We start from the raw sequence: 14,629 nt of genomic DNA, 5'->3' as shown, positions 1-14,629 counted from the left end.
GTCCCTAACTTTTTTAATTTAATTTTTATTGGAGTATAGTTGATTTACAATGTTGTGTTAGTTTCAGGTGCACAGCAAAGTGAATCACTTATACATATACATATATCCATTCTTTTTTAGATTCTGTTCCTATATAGGCCATTACAGAGTATTGAGTAGAGTTCCCTGTGCTATACAGTAGGTCCTTACTAGTTACCTATTTTATATATAGTTAACCTTTTTCTTATAATTTAGGGATATTGTGAACATTATTTATTATATTTCATTGTAATCCAGTGATGCCCTTGAGGCCTATTGAGGTGTTTAAGTCTATTTGTTCCTATGCTAAATGACCCTAGATTGTGATGCTTTTATCATTTCTTACATCTACATTTTATATGTCTTCCTCCAGCTGTTTTCATGCAACTGTCAGGATGTTCTTTCTGGCCGCTCTTTCCACACACTGCTCTTCCCCCTTATTTGCTACTTGGAATCTGCAGAGGGCCAGAAAACAAGATAGCCAAGCTTGTTGAAATTGATGTAATATTAACATAACCAAGTCCTGAGAAAGTGGTTGTGTTAGTCTATGGGTATTGTAACATCTACCTTGGGTGCTGAAGCCTTTCTTCAGGGGGGTTGGGCACACTTCCTGGTTCTTGATTGTGGATGAAATACTTCTGAATAAATGAGGTCTTACTGTAATTGCAATATAAACAGAGGTCAGTATTGGTTAAGTGTATTTGATACACTGATAGCAAATCATTGTTATCCATTAATGTAGGGGTTTTCTAAGCAACCCTAGGTTAGCCTAGTTATTTTATCTTTTTAAAGTAGTAATGTTACATTTTTTTAATCTATAAATCAATTTAACTTCCCCTCCCTTCAGGTAATTTGATTCAAGTTTTAAGATTTTTAAATATTTGAAATTTATTTATTATGTTTTCCAAAGGTGAACAAGTTATATTTTTTACACACATAGTGCATCTTTCAAAACATACCTTACATCTTTATTTTCAACTCATCCTTTCTTATATCCTAAATGAATCTAATATGGAATTTATTTTCTTTTAAAATAATTTGTAAGTGAGCAAAACATCATCTCTGTAACCCTTCCATTTGACATTCAGTTTCACTTTTTTACAGTACTTTTTCTAAGCAGCTTGAAATCTCTATTTTTGTGTACATGGTCCGTCAGTAACAGCTGCTTTATTCTGAGATTTGATGTTACAGGATGTTATTTATCTGTGATATGATTATATATTATGAATATATATTTACGAATACATAGCGTGAATATATACACATATGTATATATATATATACACATAAGTATATATATAAATGGATAATCAAGAATTTTATGTAGGTACTGGTTTATATAATCTTTTCTGCTTTTATGATTCTTTAAAGAAAATGTTATATACCTTTCATAAAAATGAGTTTAGATAATGATTTAACACAATCAGTGGTGCCTTTTTTCTTTTCTCTTTTATTAGTATTGTCATGAAGCACGGATTTAATCTTGCAAATAAACTGATTTTTCCTAGTGATCTTAAGTTGACATTCAAGGGTTTGTTTTTTGTTTTGTTTTGTTTTTTCCATTAAATTCTATTGAGAAAGTGCAAACTGACTCTGGAGTTACTCTGGAGTTTTTCTTGGTTGGATTCAGAAACCAAACTGTGTACCATATGTCATGAAACTCAGTTCCTCACTTGGTATCATAAAGAAAATGTGTTTCTGACCTTTTCTGTCTTACTGACACAGTCATATTCTTACTTGGACTATATTACATAAATGACATTTGGCCTTTATGCCTATATGAAAGACAAGTTATGAGCCACATCGATCCCTATGTACATAAATTATTTAGTCCTAGTTAGGTTGCCCAACAAAATGCACTTGTTGACTAACCCATATGTAAAGTTTCTTTAAATGCATTTGGAACAATTTTGCTTACTTGTATGACTGCTGTGTGTGATAGTCTCAGAAGCTTGAGAAATAGAGTTCCTATTTTTTTCAGCAAGCATTCATTTAGGTTTTACATTCACATTTGTAATGTCATCAGTTTCTGGGTTAACATCTGTCATCATTGAAAGAATCATGGCTGATGAGTATGAAGTTAGATTCATAAAACTTTAGAACTAGAAGAAGTCTTGTAGATGGAACTAATTCCACTCCTTCCATTTAATCATGAGAACAGAGGCCAGAGAGATAAACTGACTTGGCCAAATTGATACAAAGACCAAAGTAATACCAGACCTGCATAGCCATCCTCTACTGTGTCACCCTGCTACTGCACATTAGACTTCTCACTTTTGTCACTTTTAAATGTGTACATTACTATTGTGCAAATTCTGAGTAGAAATCCCACTTCCCGTGTGTTTCAAAACAACAACTTGTAAGAAGGCAGTCATTTATGTGAGAAATGGGTGTTCCAAACCCAATTTTAGAGAACTGAAAGTGTGTTATTTCTGGTTTGTGTTGAGTGATGTCTGACTTCTGAGTTTCAGATGCTCTTGTTTCAGTGGTGCTGATTGTGACTGCCACTCCACCAAAGTTTTTCAGTTATTACCCTTATGCTATGGTCTATGAATTAAAACTTCTTTTGTAGTTTCTTTTTTTTAAAATTGAAGTATAGTTGGTTTACAATGTTATGTTGGTTCCTGGTGTGCAGCAAAGTGATACAGTTATATATATGTATATGTGTGTGTATGTATATACATATATATATATACACACACATATATATATATATAACTTTCTCAGATTTTTTTCCATTATAGGTTATTACAAAATATTGAATATAGTTCCCTGTGCTATAAAGTGGGGCCTTGTTGTTTATCTGTTTATATTTAGTAGTGTTTATCTGTTGATTCCAAGCTCCTAATTTATCCCTCACCCCACCTTTCCCCTTTGATAACTATAACTTTGTTTTCCATGTCTGTGAGTCTGTTTCTGTTTTGTAAATAAATTCATTTGTGTCATTTTTTAGATTCCACATATAAGTGATATCATATAGTATTTGTCTTTCTCTTTCTGACTTACTTCACTTAATATGATCATCTCCAAGTCCATTCATGTTGCTGCAAATGGCATTATTTCATTCTTCTTTTCATGGCTGAGTAATATTCCACTGTATATGTATACCACATCTCCTTTATCCATTCATCTGTTGATGGAAAATTAAGTTGCTTCCATGTCTTGGCTATTATAAATAGTGCTGCTGTGAACACTGTGGTGCATGTATCTTTTCAAATTAGAGTTTTATCCAGATATATGCCCAGCAGTGGGATTGCTGGATCATATGGTAGTTCTATTTTTAGTTTTTTAAGTAACCTCCATACTGTTCTCCATAGTGGTTGTACCAATTTATATTCCCAGAAGTGAATCAGTTATAAATATACATATATCCACTCTTTTTTTAGATTATTTTCCCATGTAGGCCATTACAGAGTATTGAGTAAAGTTCCCTGTGCTATACAGTAGGTCCTTACTAATTATCTATTTTATATATAGTAGTGTGTATATGTCAATCCTAATCTCCCAGTTTATCCCTCCCTCCCTTTCCCCCCAGTAACCATAAGATTGTTTTCTACATCTGTGACTCTATTTCAGTTCTATAAATAAGTTCATTTGTACCATTTTTTTTAGATTCCACATATAAGTGATAGCATATGATATTTGTCTTTCTCTGTCTGACTTACTTCACTCAGTATGACAATCTCTAGGTCCATCCATGTTGTAACTGGCATTATTTTGCTCTTTTTTATAGCTGAGTAATATTCAATTTTATATATATACCACATCTTCTTTATCCATTCCTCTGTTGATGGACATTTAGGTTGCTTCCATGACCTGGCTACTGTAAATAGTGCTGCAGTGAACATTGGGGTGCATGTATCCTTTCAAATTACAGTTTTCTTCGGGTATATGCCCAGGAGTGAGATTGCTGGATCATATGGTAGCTCTATTTTTAGTTTTTTAAGTAACCTCCTTATTGTTCTCCATAGTGGCTGTACCAATTTACATTCCCACCAACAGTGTAGAAGGGTTCCCTTTTCTCCACACCCGCTGCAGCATTTATTGTTTGTAGATTTTTTGATGATGGCCATTCTCACTAGTGTGAGGTGATAACTCATTGTAGTTTTGATTTGCATTTATCTAATAATTAGCGATGTTGAGCATCTTTTCATGTGCTTCTTGGTCTTCTTTGGAGGAATGTCTTCTTTGGAGGAATGTCTATTTAGATCTTCCACCCATTTTTTGATCAGTTTTTGTTGTTGTTTTTGTTATTGAGCTGCATGAGCTGTTTGTATATTTTGGAGTTTAATCCCTTGTTGGTTGCTTTGTTTGCAAATATTTTCTCCCATTCTATGGGTTGTCAATTCGTTTTGTTTATGGTTTCCTTTGCTGTGCAAAAGCTTTTAAGTTTCATTAGGTCCCATTTGTTTATTTTTGTTTTTATTTTCATTACACTAAGAGGTGGATACAAAACGATATTGCTGCAATTTATATCAAAGAGTGTTCTCCCTAGGTTTTCCTCTATGAATTTTATAGTATCCGGCCTTACATTTAGGTCTTTAATCCATACTGAGTTTATTTTTGTGTATAGTGTCAGAGAATGTTCTAATTTCATTCTTTTACATGTAGCTTTCCTGTTTACCCCGCACCACTTATTGAAGAGACTGTCTTTTCTCCATTGTATATTCTTGCCTCCTTTGTCATAGATTAATTGAACATAGGTGCATGGATTTATTTCTGGACATTGTATCCTGTTCCTATATTTCTGTTTTTGTGCCAGTACCATACTGTCTTGATTACTGTAGCTTTGTAGAATAGTCTGAAGTCAGGGAGCCTGATTCCTCCAGCTCCATTTTTCTTTCTCAAGATTGCTTTGGCTATTTGCGGTCTTCTGTGTTTCCATACAAAGTTTGAAATTTTTGTTCTAGTTCTGTAAAAAATGCCATCGATAATTTGATAGGGATTGCATCGAATCTTTAGATTCCTTTGGATAGTATAGTCATTTTCACAGTATTGATTCTTCCAGTCCAAGAACATGGTATATCTCTCCATCTGTTTGTGTCATCTTTTATTTCTTTCATTAGTATCTTATAGTTTTCTGAGTACAAGTTTTTTGCCTCCTTAGGTAGATTTATTCCTAGATATTTTATTCTTTTTGATGTGATGGTAAATGGGATTGTTTCCTTAATCTCTCTTTCTGATCCTTCATTATTAGTGTATAGCAAGAGATTTCTGTATCTTGCAACTCTAGCAAATTCATTGATGAGCTCTAGGAGTTTTCTGGTAGCATCTTTAGGATTTTCTCTGTATAGGATCATGTATAGGATCTGTATAGGATCTGTATAGGATCATGTCATCTTCAAATAGTGACAGTTTTACTTCTTTTCCAATTTGGATTCTTTTATTTCTTTTTCTTCTCTGATTGTCATGGCCAGGACTTCCAAAACTATGTTGAATAAAAGTGGCAAGAGAGGACATCCTTGTCTTGTTCCTGATCTTAGAGGAAATGCTTTCAGCTTTTTACCATTGAGTATGATGTTAGCTGTGGGTTTCTCATATATGGCCTCTGTTAGGTTGAGGTAATTTCCCTCTTTGCCCACTTTCTGGAGAGTTTTTATCATAAATGGGTGTTGAATTTTGTCAAAAGTTTTTTCTGCATCTATTGAGATGATCTTATGGTTTTTATTCTTCAGCTTGTTAATGTGGTATATCACATTGATTGGTTTGCATATATTGTAGAATCCTTGCATCCCTGGGATAAACCCCACTTGTTCATGGTGTATGATCCTTTTAATGTGCTGTTGGATTCTGTTTTCTAGTATTTTGTTGAGAATTTTTGCTTCTATGTTCATCAGTGATTTTGGCCTGTGATTTTCCTTTTTTATGGTGTCTTTGTCTGGTTTTGGTATCAGGGTGATGGTGGCCTCATAGAATGAGCTTGAGACTGTTCCTTCCTCTGCAGTTTTTTGGAAGAGTTTGAGAAGAACAGGTGTTAACTCTTCTCTAAATGTTTGATGGAATTCCCCTGTGAAGCCATCTGTTCCTGGACTCTTTTGGAACTTTTTAAATTCAGTACTTGTGATTGGTCTGTTCATATTTTGTTTCTTCCTGGTTCAGTCTTGGAACATTGTACCTTTCTAAGAATTTGTCCATTTCTTCTAGGTTGTCCATTTTATTGGCACATAGTTGCTTGTGGTAGTCTCTTATGATCTTTCGTATTTCTGTGGTGTCAATTGTAACTTCTCCTTTTTCATTTCTAATTTTATTGATTTGAGTCATCTCCTGTTTATTTATTTTTTTTGATGAGTCTGGCTAAAGGTTTATCAATTTTATCAATTTTATTTTCTCAAAGAACCAGCTTTTAGTTTCATTGATCTTTCTGTTGTTTTCTTTATTTCTATTTCATTTATTTCTGCTCTGATCTTTATGATTGCTTTCCTTCTACTAACTTTGGGTTTTGTTTGTTATTCTTTCTCTGGTTGCTTACGGTGTAAGGTTAGGTGCTTATTTGAGATTTTTCTTGTTTCCTGAGGTACAATTGTATTGCTGTAAACTTGCCTCTTAGAATTGCTTTTGTTGCATCCCATAGGTTTTGGATCATCGTGTTTTTGTTGTCATTTGTTTCTAGGTATTTTTTGACTTCCTCTTTAATTTCTTCGGCGAACCGTTGGTTGTTTAGTAACATATTGTTTAGTCTCCACGTGTTTGTGTTTTTACAGGTTTTTTTTTTCCTGTAGTTTATTTCTAATCTCATAGTGTTGTGGTCAGAAAAGATGCTTGGCATGATTTCAGTTTTCTTAAATTTACTAAGGCTTGATTTGTGGCCCAGTATGTGATCTTCCTCGAGACTGTTCCATGTGCACTTGAGAAAAAAGTGTATTCTGCTGCTTTCAGATGGAACGCTCTATAAATATCAACTAAATCCATCTGGTCTAATGTGCCATTTAAGGCCTATGTTTCCTTATTGATATTCTGTCTGGATGATCTGTCCATTGGTGCAAGTAGGTTGTTAAAGTCCCCCCACTATTATTGTGTTACTGTCGATTTTCCCTTTTATGGCTGTTAGCATTTGGCTTATATGTTGAGGTGCTCCCACATTTCTCTAATAATTAATGATGTTATTCATTTTTCATGTGCCTTTTGGCCATATGTATGTCTTCTTTGGAGAAATGTCTATTTAGGTCTGCCCATTTTTTGATTGGGTTGTTTGTTTCTTGATATTGGGCTGTGTAACTTTTTGTATGTTTTGGAAATTAAGCCCTTATTGGTCACATCACTTGCAAATATTTTCTCCCATTCCGTAGATTGTCTTTTCATTTTGTTTTGCACAGCTTTTGCTGTGCAGAAGCTTATAAATTGAATAGGATATTTTGCAGTTTCTTTAATGCCAATACAAAGCTAAATATATTGCCAAGAGAAGAATTGTGACAGAGAACACATTTTGTCATCTTTTATCCTGTTAAGCCTTTAAGCAGTTGCTAAATGAAGTAAAAGGAGCATACTTTATAAAAGGTAGAGTCAAGGTTTAAACTATTTTTTGAGTCAGTTATTATCTCACATGATGCCAGTGGCTAATGTTTCCAGTTCTATTGCATCTTCCACAATCTTAGTTATAGTTGTTAATTGGCACTAATGAATGTAATACTTTTAGGAAAGCAGTTGCCCCATATAATCTAATTTGTGGTCATTTTTAGCATTTACTGAGCAAGTTAGTTTCGTGGAGAGGAGTTAAGGTCACAGAATAGAAAGGAGCATTTTACACAGAGTTAAATTTTGGTAGAAATATGACAACATGTTCTATAGGTATGGTTTTGCAATTATGTTAACACCTTAAGGTATTGAAACCTTTTTGCTCATGTACCCCTCAAACACGTATAATTTGTATAATTTGACATATACAGTTTTTCGTCATAAAATTCAAATAATCACCAAGAGTGTAGTTTCCAACATTATAAATGTTGGTATGTAATGGTAAAATGGTAACATCACCCCTTTAAATGTATTCAATGGAATTTAAGTATCAGAGATATTTGATACCCACTATCACCCACTTCAAATAATAAATAGAAATAGATTTTTTTAAAATTTCCAAAGACAGTAAGCTTAAAATATGTCTTCTGGATTCAGTAATTAATCCAATTATATTTGTGCAAAATGAATCAAACTATCAAATATATTACAGTTTTGATAAAGGATTATTAAACACAAAGTAAATTTCTTGAAATGTATTGCTTAATAAAATTGCAGGAGGTGAGGTTGAGCATCTGGACAGTGACTCCCTTAGAGTTATTTACCTTGTGGAAAGTCCTCTTGTATCTTTATACACCTCCCAGTTTGAATGTTGCTGCCTTAAGTGACTAGCTGTACCTTCTGCAGGTGATTATTACAGTTACACAACATTGTTCAGTGACTAAGAGCAGGCACTCTAGAGGCAGACCACGTGGGCTTGAATTCCAACTCTGAGCCCCAGCTCTTCCTTTTAGTAGTTGCATAACTTTGGGAAATCTGCTTAACTCCACTGTTCCTCTGTTTTCTCTCCTGTAAAATGAAGATAATAGTTGGCTGTTGCACAGGTAAAATGAAGTAATACTTCTGACATGCTTAGAGTAGTGTCTGACACATGCAAGTTCACCATACAGTAAATTCTAGATAATCTTTTAAATTATTTTGAGAATTTTAAAGATATATCTTAAAGCGCCTGTGAGCATTTCTCAGGCAGATTTAAGTAATTTGAGGATTATCCACTTATGCTTTCCTTACTTCTACCCTGGTCAGTCATAATTTTTCCACACTTCATATAAGTAATTAGTAAAATTTTCCCTATGCATGTGTATGCATACGTATATTTGTATGCACATGTATGTCTTCCTAAGACTGTGAGTACTTAATGTCTGCTCATGGCAGGGAAGCGAATTGTCTTTAGCCACAAATATTTATTAAACACCTATTGAAAAGTGAAAGTTATATTCGACTAAGAGGAAAACTGACTCTAAAACTTGCCCTTGCTAAAGACTTATGAGATGTATGAAGATTAATAAACCAACTTTGAAAATAATCTGAATTAAAAAAAAATAATACAATCAACCTCTGATTTGAAAAGAAGCAATAAATTCAGAGTAACCTATACAAGGAAGTGACATAGATAACAGGAAAAGCGGGTAATAAGCAGGGAGAAAAAATAGTTGTTCATACCTTAAATTTGTAAATGAATTAACAATGTAGCATCGGGATTCCCTGGTGGCACAGTGGTTGAGAGTCCGCCTGCCTATGCAGGGGACACGGGTTCGTGCCCCGGTCCGGGAAGATCCCACATGCTGCAGAGTGGCTGGGCCCGTGAGCCATGGCCGCTGAGCCTGCACGTCCGGAGCCTGTGCTCTGCAACGAGAGAGGCCACAACAGTGAGAGGCCCGTGTACCGCAAAAAAAAAAAAAAGTAGCATCTAAGCAGAATCAAGGTATTAGAATTCAAGGTATAGATGTCTTTAATTTTTCCTTCTAAGAATTGTAATAAAAGTTATTAAGTACAAGATGATAATCTGAATGTATTACTAGAAATTTTTGCTAGCATTCCATGAACTGAACTCTGTTACACTGTTAGGAAACATAAGGATATATTTACTCTGGTGTATTTCTTTTATATATCCTGACTTATAGAACTAGTAGTTTACAGTTAAGATATTTTTCAAAATATGCTTTTTTATTTATATTCATGTTCATCTGCTTTCCCCCCTAGTGTACGTTAATTGAATAGGAAAGAACTGGAAAATTGAGAACTTTGACATGAACGTTGGTATTTTGTGAGACTGTGGGATAAGAGAGGACAGTTTCTCTCAAGTGTTACATCAGATATTTCTGCCTTTATAGTTATATACTCTGTTTAATTCAGCATTTATCTAGGGACTTTAAACTCCCTCCCTACCAAAGTTATATTGCATTTGAAAATTTTAAGTTCATTAGGAATAATTTTGTTGTAAAGGTTATGTATTGAAATACTGTATATCCTTCAATATCCCAAAACCAATGGGAATCATTGTTATATTAATATAAAAACATTGCTTAAATAAGGTAGATATTTTATTAGGCCATACATAAGACAGGAACTTTCTTAGAATATCACTTTCTTTGGTGCACCTGGAAAAAAATACTACAAAATTTGATTTTAGCTCACATGGTTATTAAGAGTCCCTTTATGCTTAGACATATTTTAGAGTAGAATGTGGAATTAATTTTAATAAAGAGAATTCTATTCTGATGTTGTGCTTCCATGATAAACTTTGAACCATGTTCCTGGGGTTTTAAAAAGTCTACTAGCCTAAAGTAAACTTTAGAAAAGAAGTGCATGTACTTCTCTACTGGTGTTTTAGGAGTAGGAATGTATCAGTTCTTATACTTTTCTCTAATATATATTCTTTCTGCCATAATTCTGTTCTGCCCTAAACCCTTTCCAAAACCAGAAGAATTACTCCCATTTAGGGATCCCCTTAGTTCTTCCTTTCAGTACGTAGAACGTTTTGTCCTTCCTTTGCCCTTTGTATGTAGGCCTTTAGGAATTCTAAGTGCCTTAGGCTACAGTATTTCACTTCTGTGAAGGACCTTTTTTGTACATGGTATTCTCTAACCCAAACATTCTCTGAGGTCTGGGCCCCATGAACCTGTAAATGCAAAACAAAGTGATTTGGAAATCCTGAAAATATTACACAAGTTTTGACTTGTGCCATATTATGGACTTTTAAGTATGATTCAACTAAGCTAACAGTGTTCCCCAAAAAACTTTCTTAGAGAACCCTATAATGAATAGATGATTTGTTTTTAACTTGTCAATTTATATTGTTTTTAACTTGTCAATTTATATTATATTTAACTTGTCAATGTATAAATGGGTTTTTCTGTCTGAAGAATACTGTGTGTTCTCTAGGTAAAAAAATAGTCCACTTTTAGTCTTTTTTATACAGTATTTTGCTTAGCAATCCTTTATCCACCCTCGTTGGGAATGTTGTAAGGATAGCTTAAGCTCTTTCTATGAATAAATGGTTTCCTAAGCTTTTTTACCTTGCTGGTTTTACATAACCATCAACTGGTACTTAGTCTTGAGTCTTAGTGTGCTCCCTCTTTGTTATTAGTTAACATATATTTTCGCTATTTTTTTTAACACACATAGCATATTGTTATGGTTTTTACATGTCCTCCATCACTAGATTATAAAGTTCTTAAAGACAGGAGCCATGACGTGCTTGGCTCTATTCCCAATGGCACCAGCTTAGTGCCTTGAATATGAGTACACAGTGAAATTTGTGATAAGCAGGAACTCAAAATATTTTTTTTTTAAACAGATTTGGTTCATTTGACTTGTACGTCTTCTAAAACAGCAAGAGAAGATTTAGAACCAGTTGTGCAGAAATTGTTTACTCCATATACCGAAAAGGAGATAGGTAAGAACAATAATCAGTGATTCATGATGGAAAGGTAACGTGACCACTTTACTCCTCTTTAGAGATCTCAGGAAGGTTTCTGCAACCTGAATTGAAAGGTGATGTATTCAGCACCAATGCTTACATGTTTTACTAGGATGACTAAGCACATTCTCTTCCTAAAACTGGGGAAATATTTATAATAAGAGAAAAAGCTACATCTCACACACAATGTATATAATTAAGTGCAAAAATATAAATTTATATGTGTACATACTCATATGCATAGAAAAAAGACTCAGGAAATCTCTCAATTTTGGTGGGATTATGTATAATTCTTTTTCCTTTTAATTTTCTTTATTTTATAGATGTTGTATGAAGAGCATATATTCCTTTATCAGAAAAAGTTATCTTCATTTATAAAGAAAAAAAAAAACTTGGTTCAACTGAGAGAAAGTTAAGCTATTAATTGGCAAACGTAGGAATCCTTCCTAACCAATAATTGTCTTTTCATGCATTGCATGCTAGTGATGTGATAAATATTTAGCTTTCAAAACATACGTGCCACTTTGCTGCCTACTCATGGTGGAAAGATGCTTTTCAACCACGAATTTTTTAACTTTTCTCCCCGCATCATAGGGTAGCCCTTGTAGCTGTGAATGGAGCAAATTGTAGTGAATTCTATGTGTAGGTGATCAAAACATGGCCTAATGGATCTTATTCATTTATATGAAGTGACGGTGATTTTCATTATAGGATTTGGATGTCCACTTGAATCCTGGCCAGTTCATTAATTCATATATCTTCATTTTCTTTGGATGTTATGTTTGTTCAGGCAACCATTTATTTACCCCTACCTATTGTATTTCCTTTTAGCTCATCTTCTGTGTGTCTTGTTTGTTTTCTTTGCAAGATAGTGCATAAAGGAGCATTTACATTTACATAGGAAAACAAACTGCTCCATTCTCAGGAGCTAATATCGGTATAATTAATTTCTTTTTGGGCTGCTTGAATCAAATTCTGCAGTCTGAAAATTTACTTCACTTTAGTTTGGAATTTAATTTGTTTCATATTTACTTTTTTTTTCCATTGGAAAGTCTCATATAAATGTATTGTTAAAAATTTGATTGCAGAGTTACAATACACAATAATATTCCTAAATGTAAAATGGAATAATAGTTTTGTCTTTGGCTTTAGTTACCTTGCTTATAAAAACTCAGAATTCCTTCTTTATTTCTGAATTTTTTCATAATTTTTGGTTGTAATTTCATTGTGTGGTGGTCCCAAATAATATACTAAATTTGAATATTGTATCATTGCTCTTCACTTTTTAAATGCATTTTCTTTTTTAAAAAATCAAGATGGGTAAATTACATATTCATTACTTAGCATCCTCTAGCCATTTTAGATTTTTAAACATTAATCTTAATGGTTAATGTGATCCTATTTTGAAATGATGTATTGTTTAGAACCTGAGTGAAATTCTTTAGTAAGAACTATGTGCTCAGAGGGGTCCTCAGGTGCACTGAGGCACTGAAAAGCCAGTTTTCACTGACACATAGGCCTTTTTATCATCAGGATGAGGTAGTGGTCATATTTTAATTAAAATGTCAGAACAAATACTGTTGGAGTTATTGAAAATGAATCACCAGATAAAGTGAGCACTGGGCCATGGCAGGTCAAAGAGGCAAAGTCACCTGGAGAAGAGAACTCAATTCATTTTCCTGCCTAAATGAGGAAGAAGGAACTTTATGAGTAATATGAACTTTTAATACATTAAAGCACATTCTTCTCTGTAGCAAAAGCCCCTATTTTCACAGATTGATGGCTTTTACTATTATGTTTTAATTATTTGACTATGATATGAAACCTTATGATTTAAAGCTTTATAAATATTTTGTTTTAAAATGTGTGCCAGAGGAATAACATTATTTAAGCTTATTTTCTTTTTATTCGACTTATATGTTCTGTGTAGTGCTGTGCTTCCTGAGCTTTTGTGAAAGTCAGCCTAGTCACTTTGCAATGAAGTTCATTTATAGTATTAAAAGATAATGTTCTCTTCTCAAACACAGTACTTCTTTGCCTTTGTATCTGAGGAATCCAATAGCCTTGTGAAGGTATTCCTTCTATTCCCTCTCTTTCTTACTTGTTCATGTTTAAGGTATCAGCTGGAGCTCGTGACATATGCTCTGTCTTAAGAAGCAGTTGTACTAATACTTCTAAGAGCCCTACTTCCCAGCCTCCTTTAAGAGCATCAGAGATCTCTAAACTCTTCCCTACTTCACAGTCCAAGGAAATTTCAGATACTTTATGCTTAATAAACCTGATTCTGCAGGTGAGAAAATGAGGTGATTGCTCACCATTCATATGTGCATTAATTCTTCCAGATTCCATAATATCCTTCAAAGCACAGGTAGAACTTTCCTAAGTGATTTCTTATTTTACGCAGGAAATTGAGGTTTTTCCATACAAATTGAAGCAAGAATTTCATTAGTACAATATCTTCAAATGTCTGCAGTGTAATATCATCACTGCACCATCTTCTTTCTCTTCTTCCCTCCACTGGGCACAGCATGTGGCATTATCTCATTCTATCTCATTCAGTTCCTATCTCAAAAAATCAGCACTGCCTAAATGCAGGAATTCCCCTTATAGGTGTCATTTTGAAATAGGTGGCTGGTGAGGGTGTTTTTACTAAGCTGAGAAGTAAAATACCTTATCTTAATTCCTTTTTGTATTTGTTGTGTCCAGTCTAGGTCATAGCTGTGGCAGTCTTCCTACTCTCTTGGTCTTGTGCTACTGTGCTATGTTGCTAAAATAGTTCACTCTCTCCCTAAACATGGCATGCAGCTATAGACTATTTGTTGCTTTTATTTGGTGTGCCACTGTTGATTTTCTTCAGCCTACTTTATTCTGTACTTGCCCCAGTTTAATTCGCCCAAGATTTTATTCTAAATTACCTGTTACTTGTTTAGTCCTTTGCACAATCTAATTGAATGAAATGAGCTATTACAGAAAACCAATTCTATTTCTGACCAAGTGATGTATTCCTAACCAAACCTCGATAGCTTTAATAATTTTTTGACAATTTTGCACTGCACAATTGCATGTTATTTTTCCAGCTCTCTCTCTGCCTTCCAGCTGGCCTCAAAGAAAGATGAAGCAATTACTTGTTTCTTTGAGGGTTTTAAGGTCAAAGCCCAATAACTCCCTTGTGTCTAG

General features: G+C 33.9%; 1 protein-coding gene across 1 annotated transcript in view; it reads left to right on the top strand.

Annotated features, from left to right (window-relative positions):
* The window catches only part of CHM (CHM Rab escort protein), a 198,247-nt gene that overhangs the window by 171,886 nt on the left and 11,732 nt on the right, over nt 1-14,629 (top strand). The window contains exon 13 of the mRNA XM_004283098.3: nt 11,330-11,428. Within this exon, the coding sequence (XP_004283146.1) occupies nt 11,330-11,428 (99 nt within the window). The remainder of the gene's footprint in view (nt 1-11,329; nt 11,429-14,629) is intronic.

This window comes from Orcinus orca, chromosome X, assembly GCF_937001465.1.
Source record: "Orcinus orca chromosome X, mOrcOrc1.1, whole genome shotgun sequence".
NCBI lineage: Eukaryota > Metazoa > Chordata > Mammalia > Artiodactyla > Delphinidae > Orcinus > Orcinus orca.
This window is presented reverse-complemented; position numbering and strand designations above follow the sequence as displayed.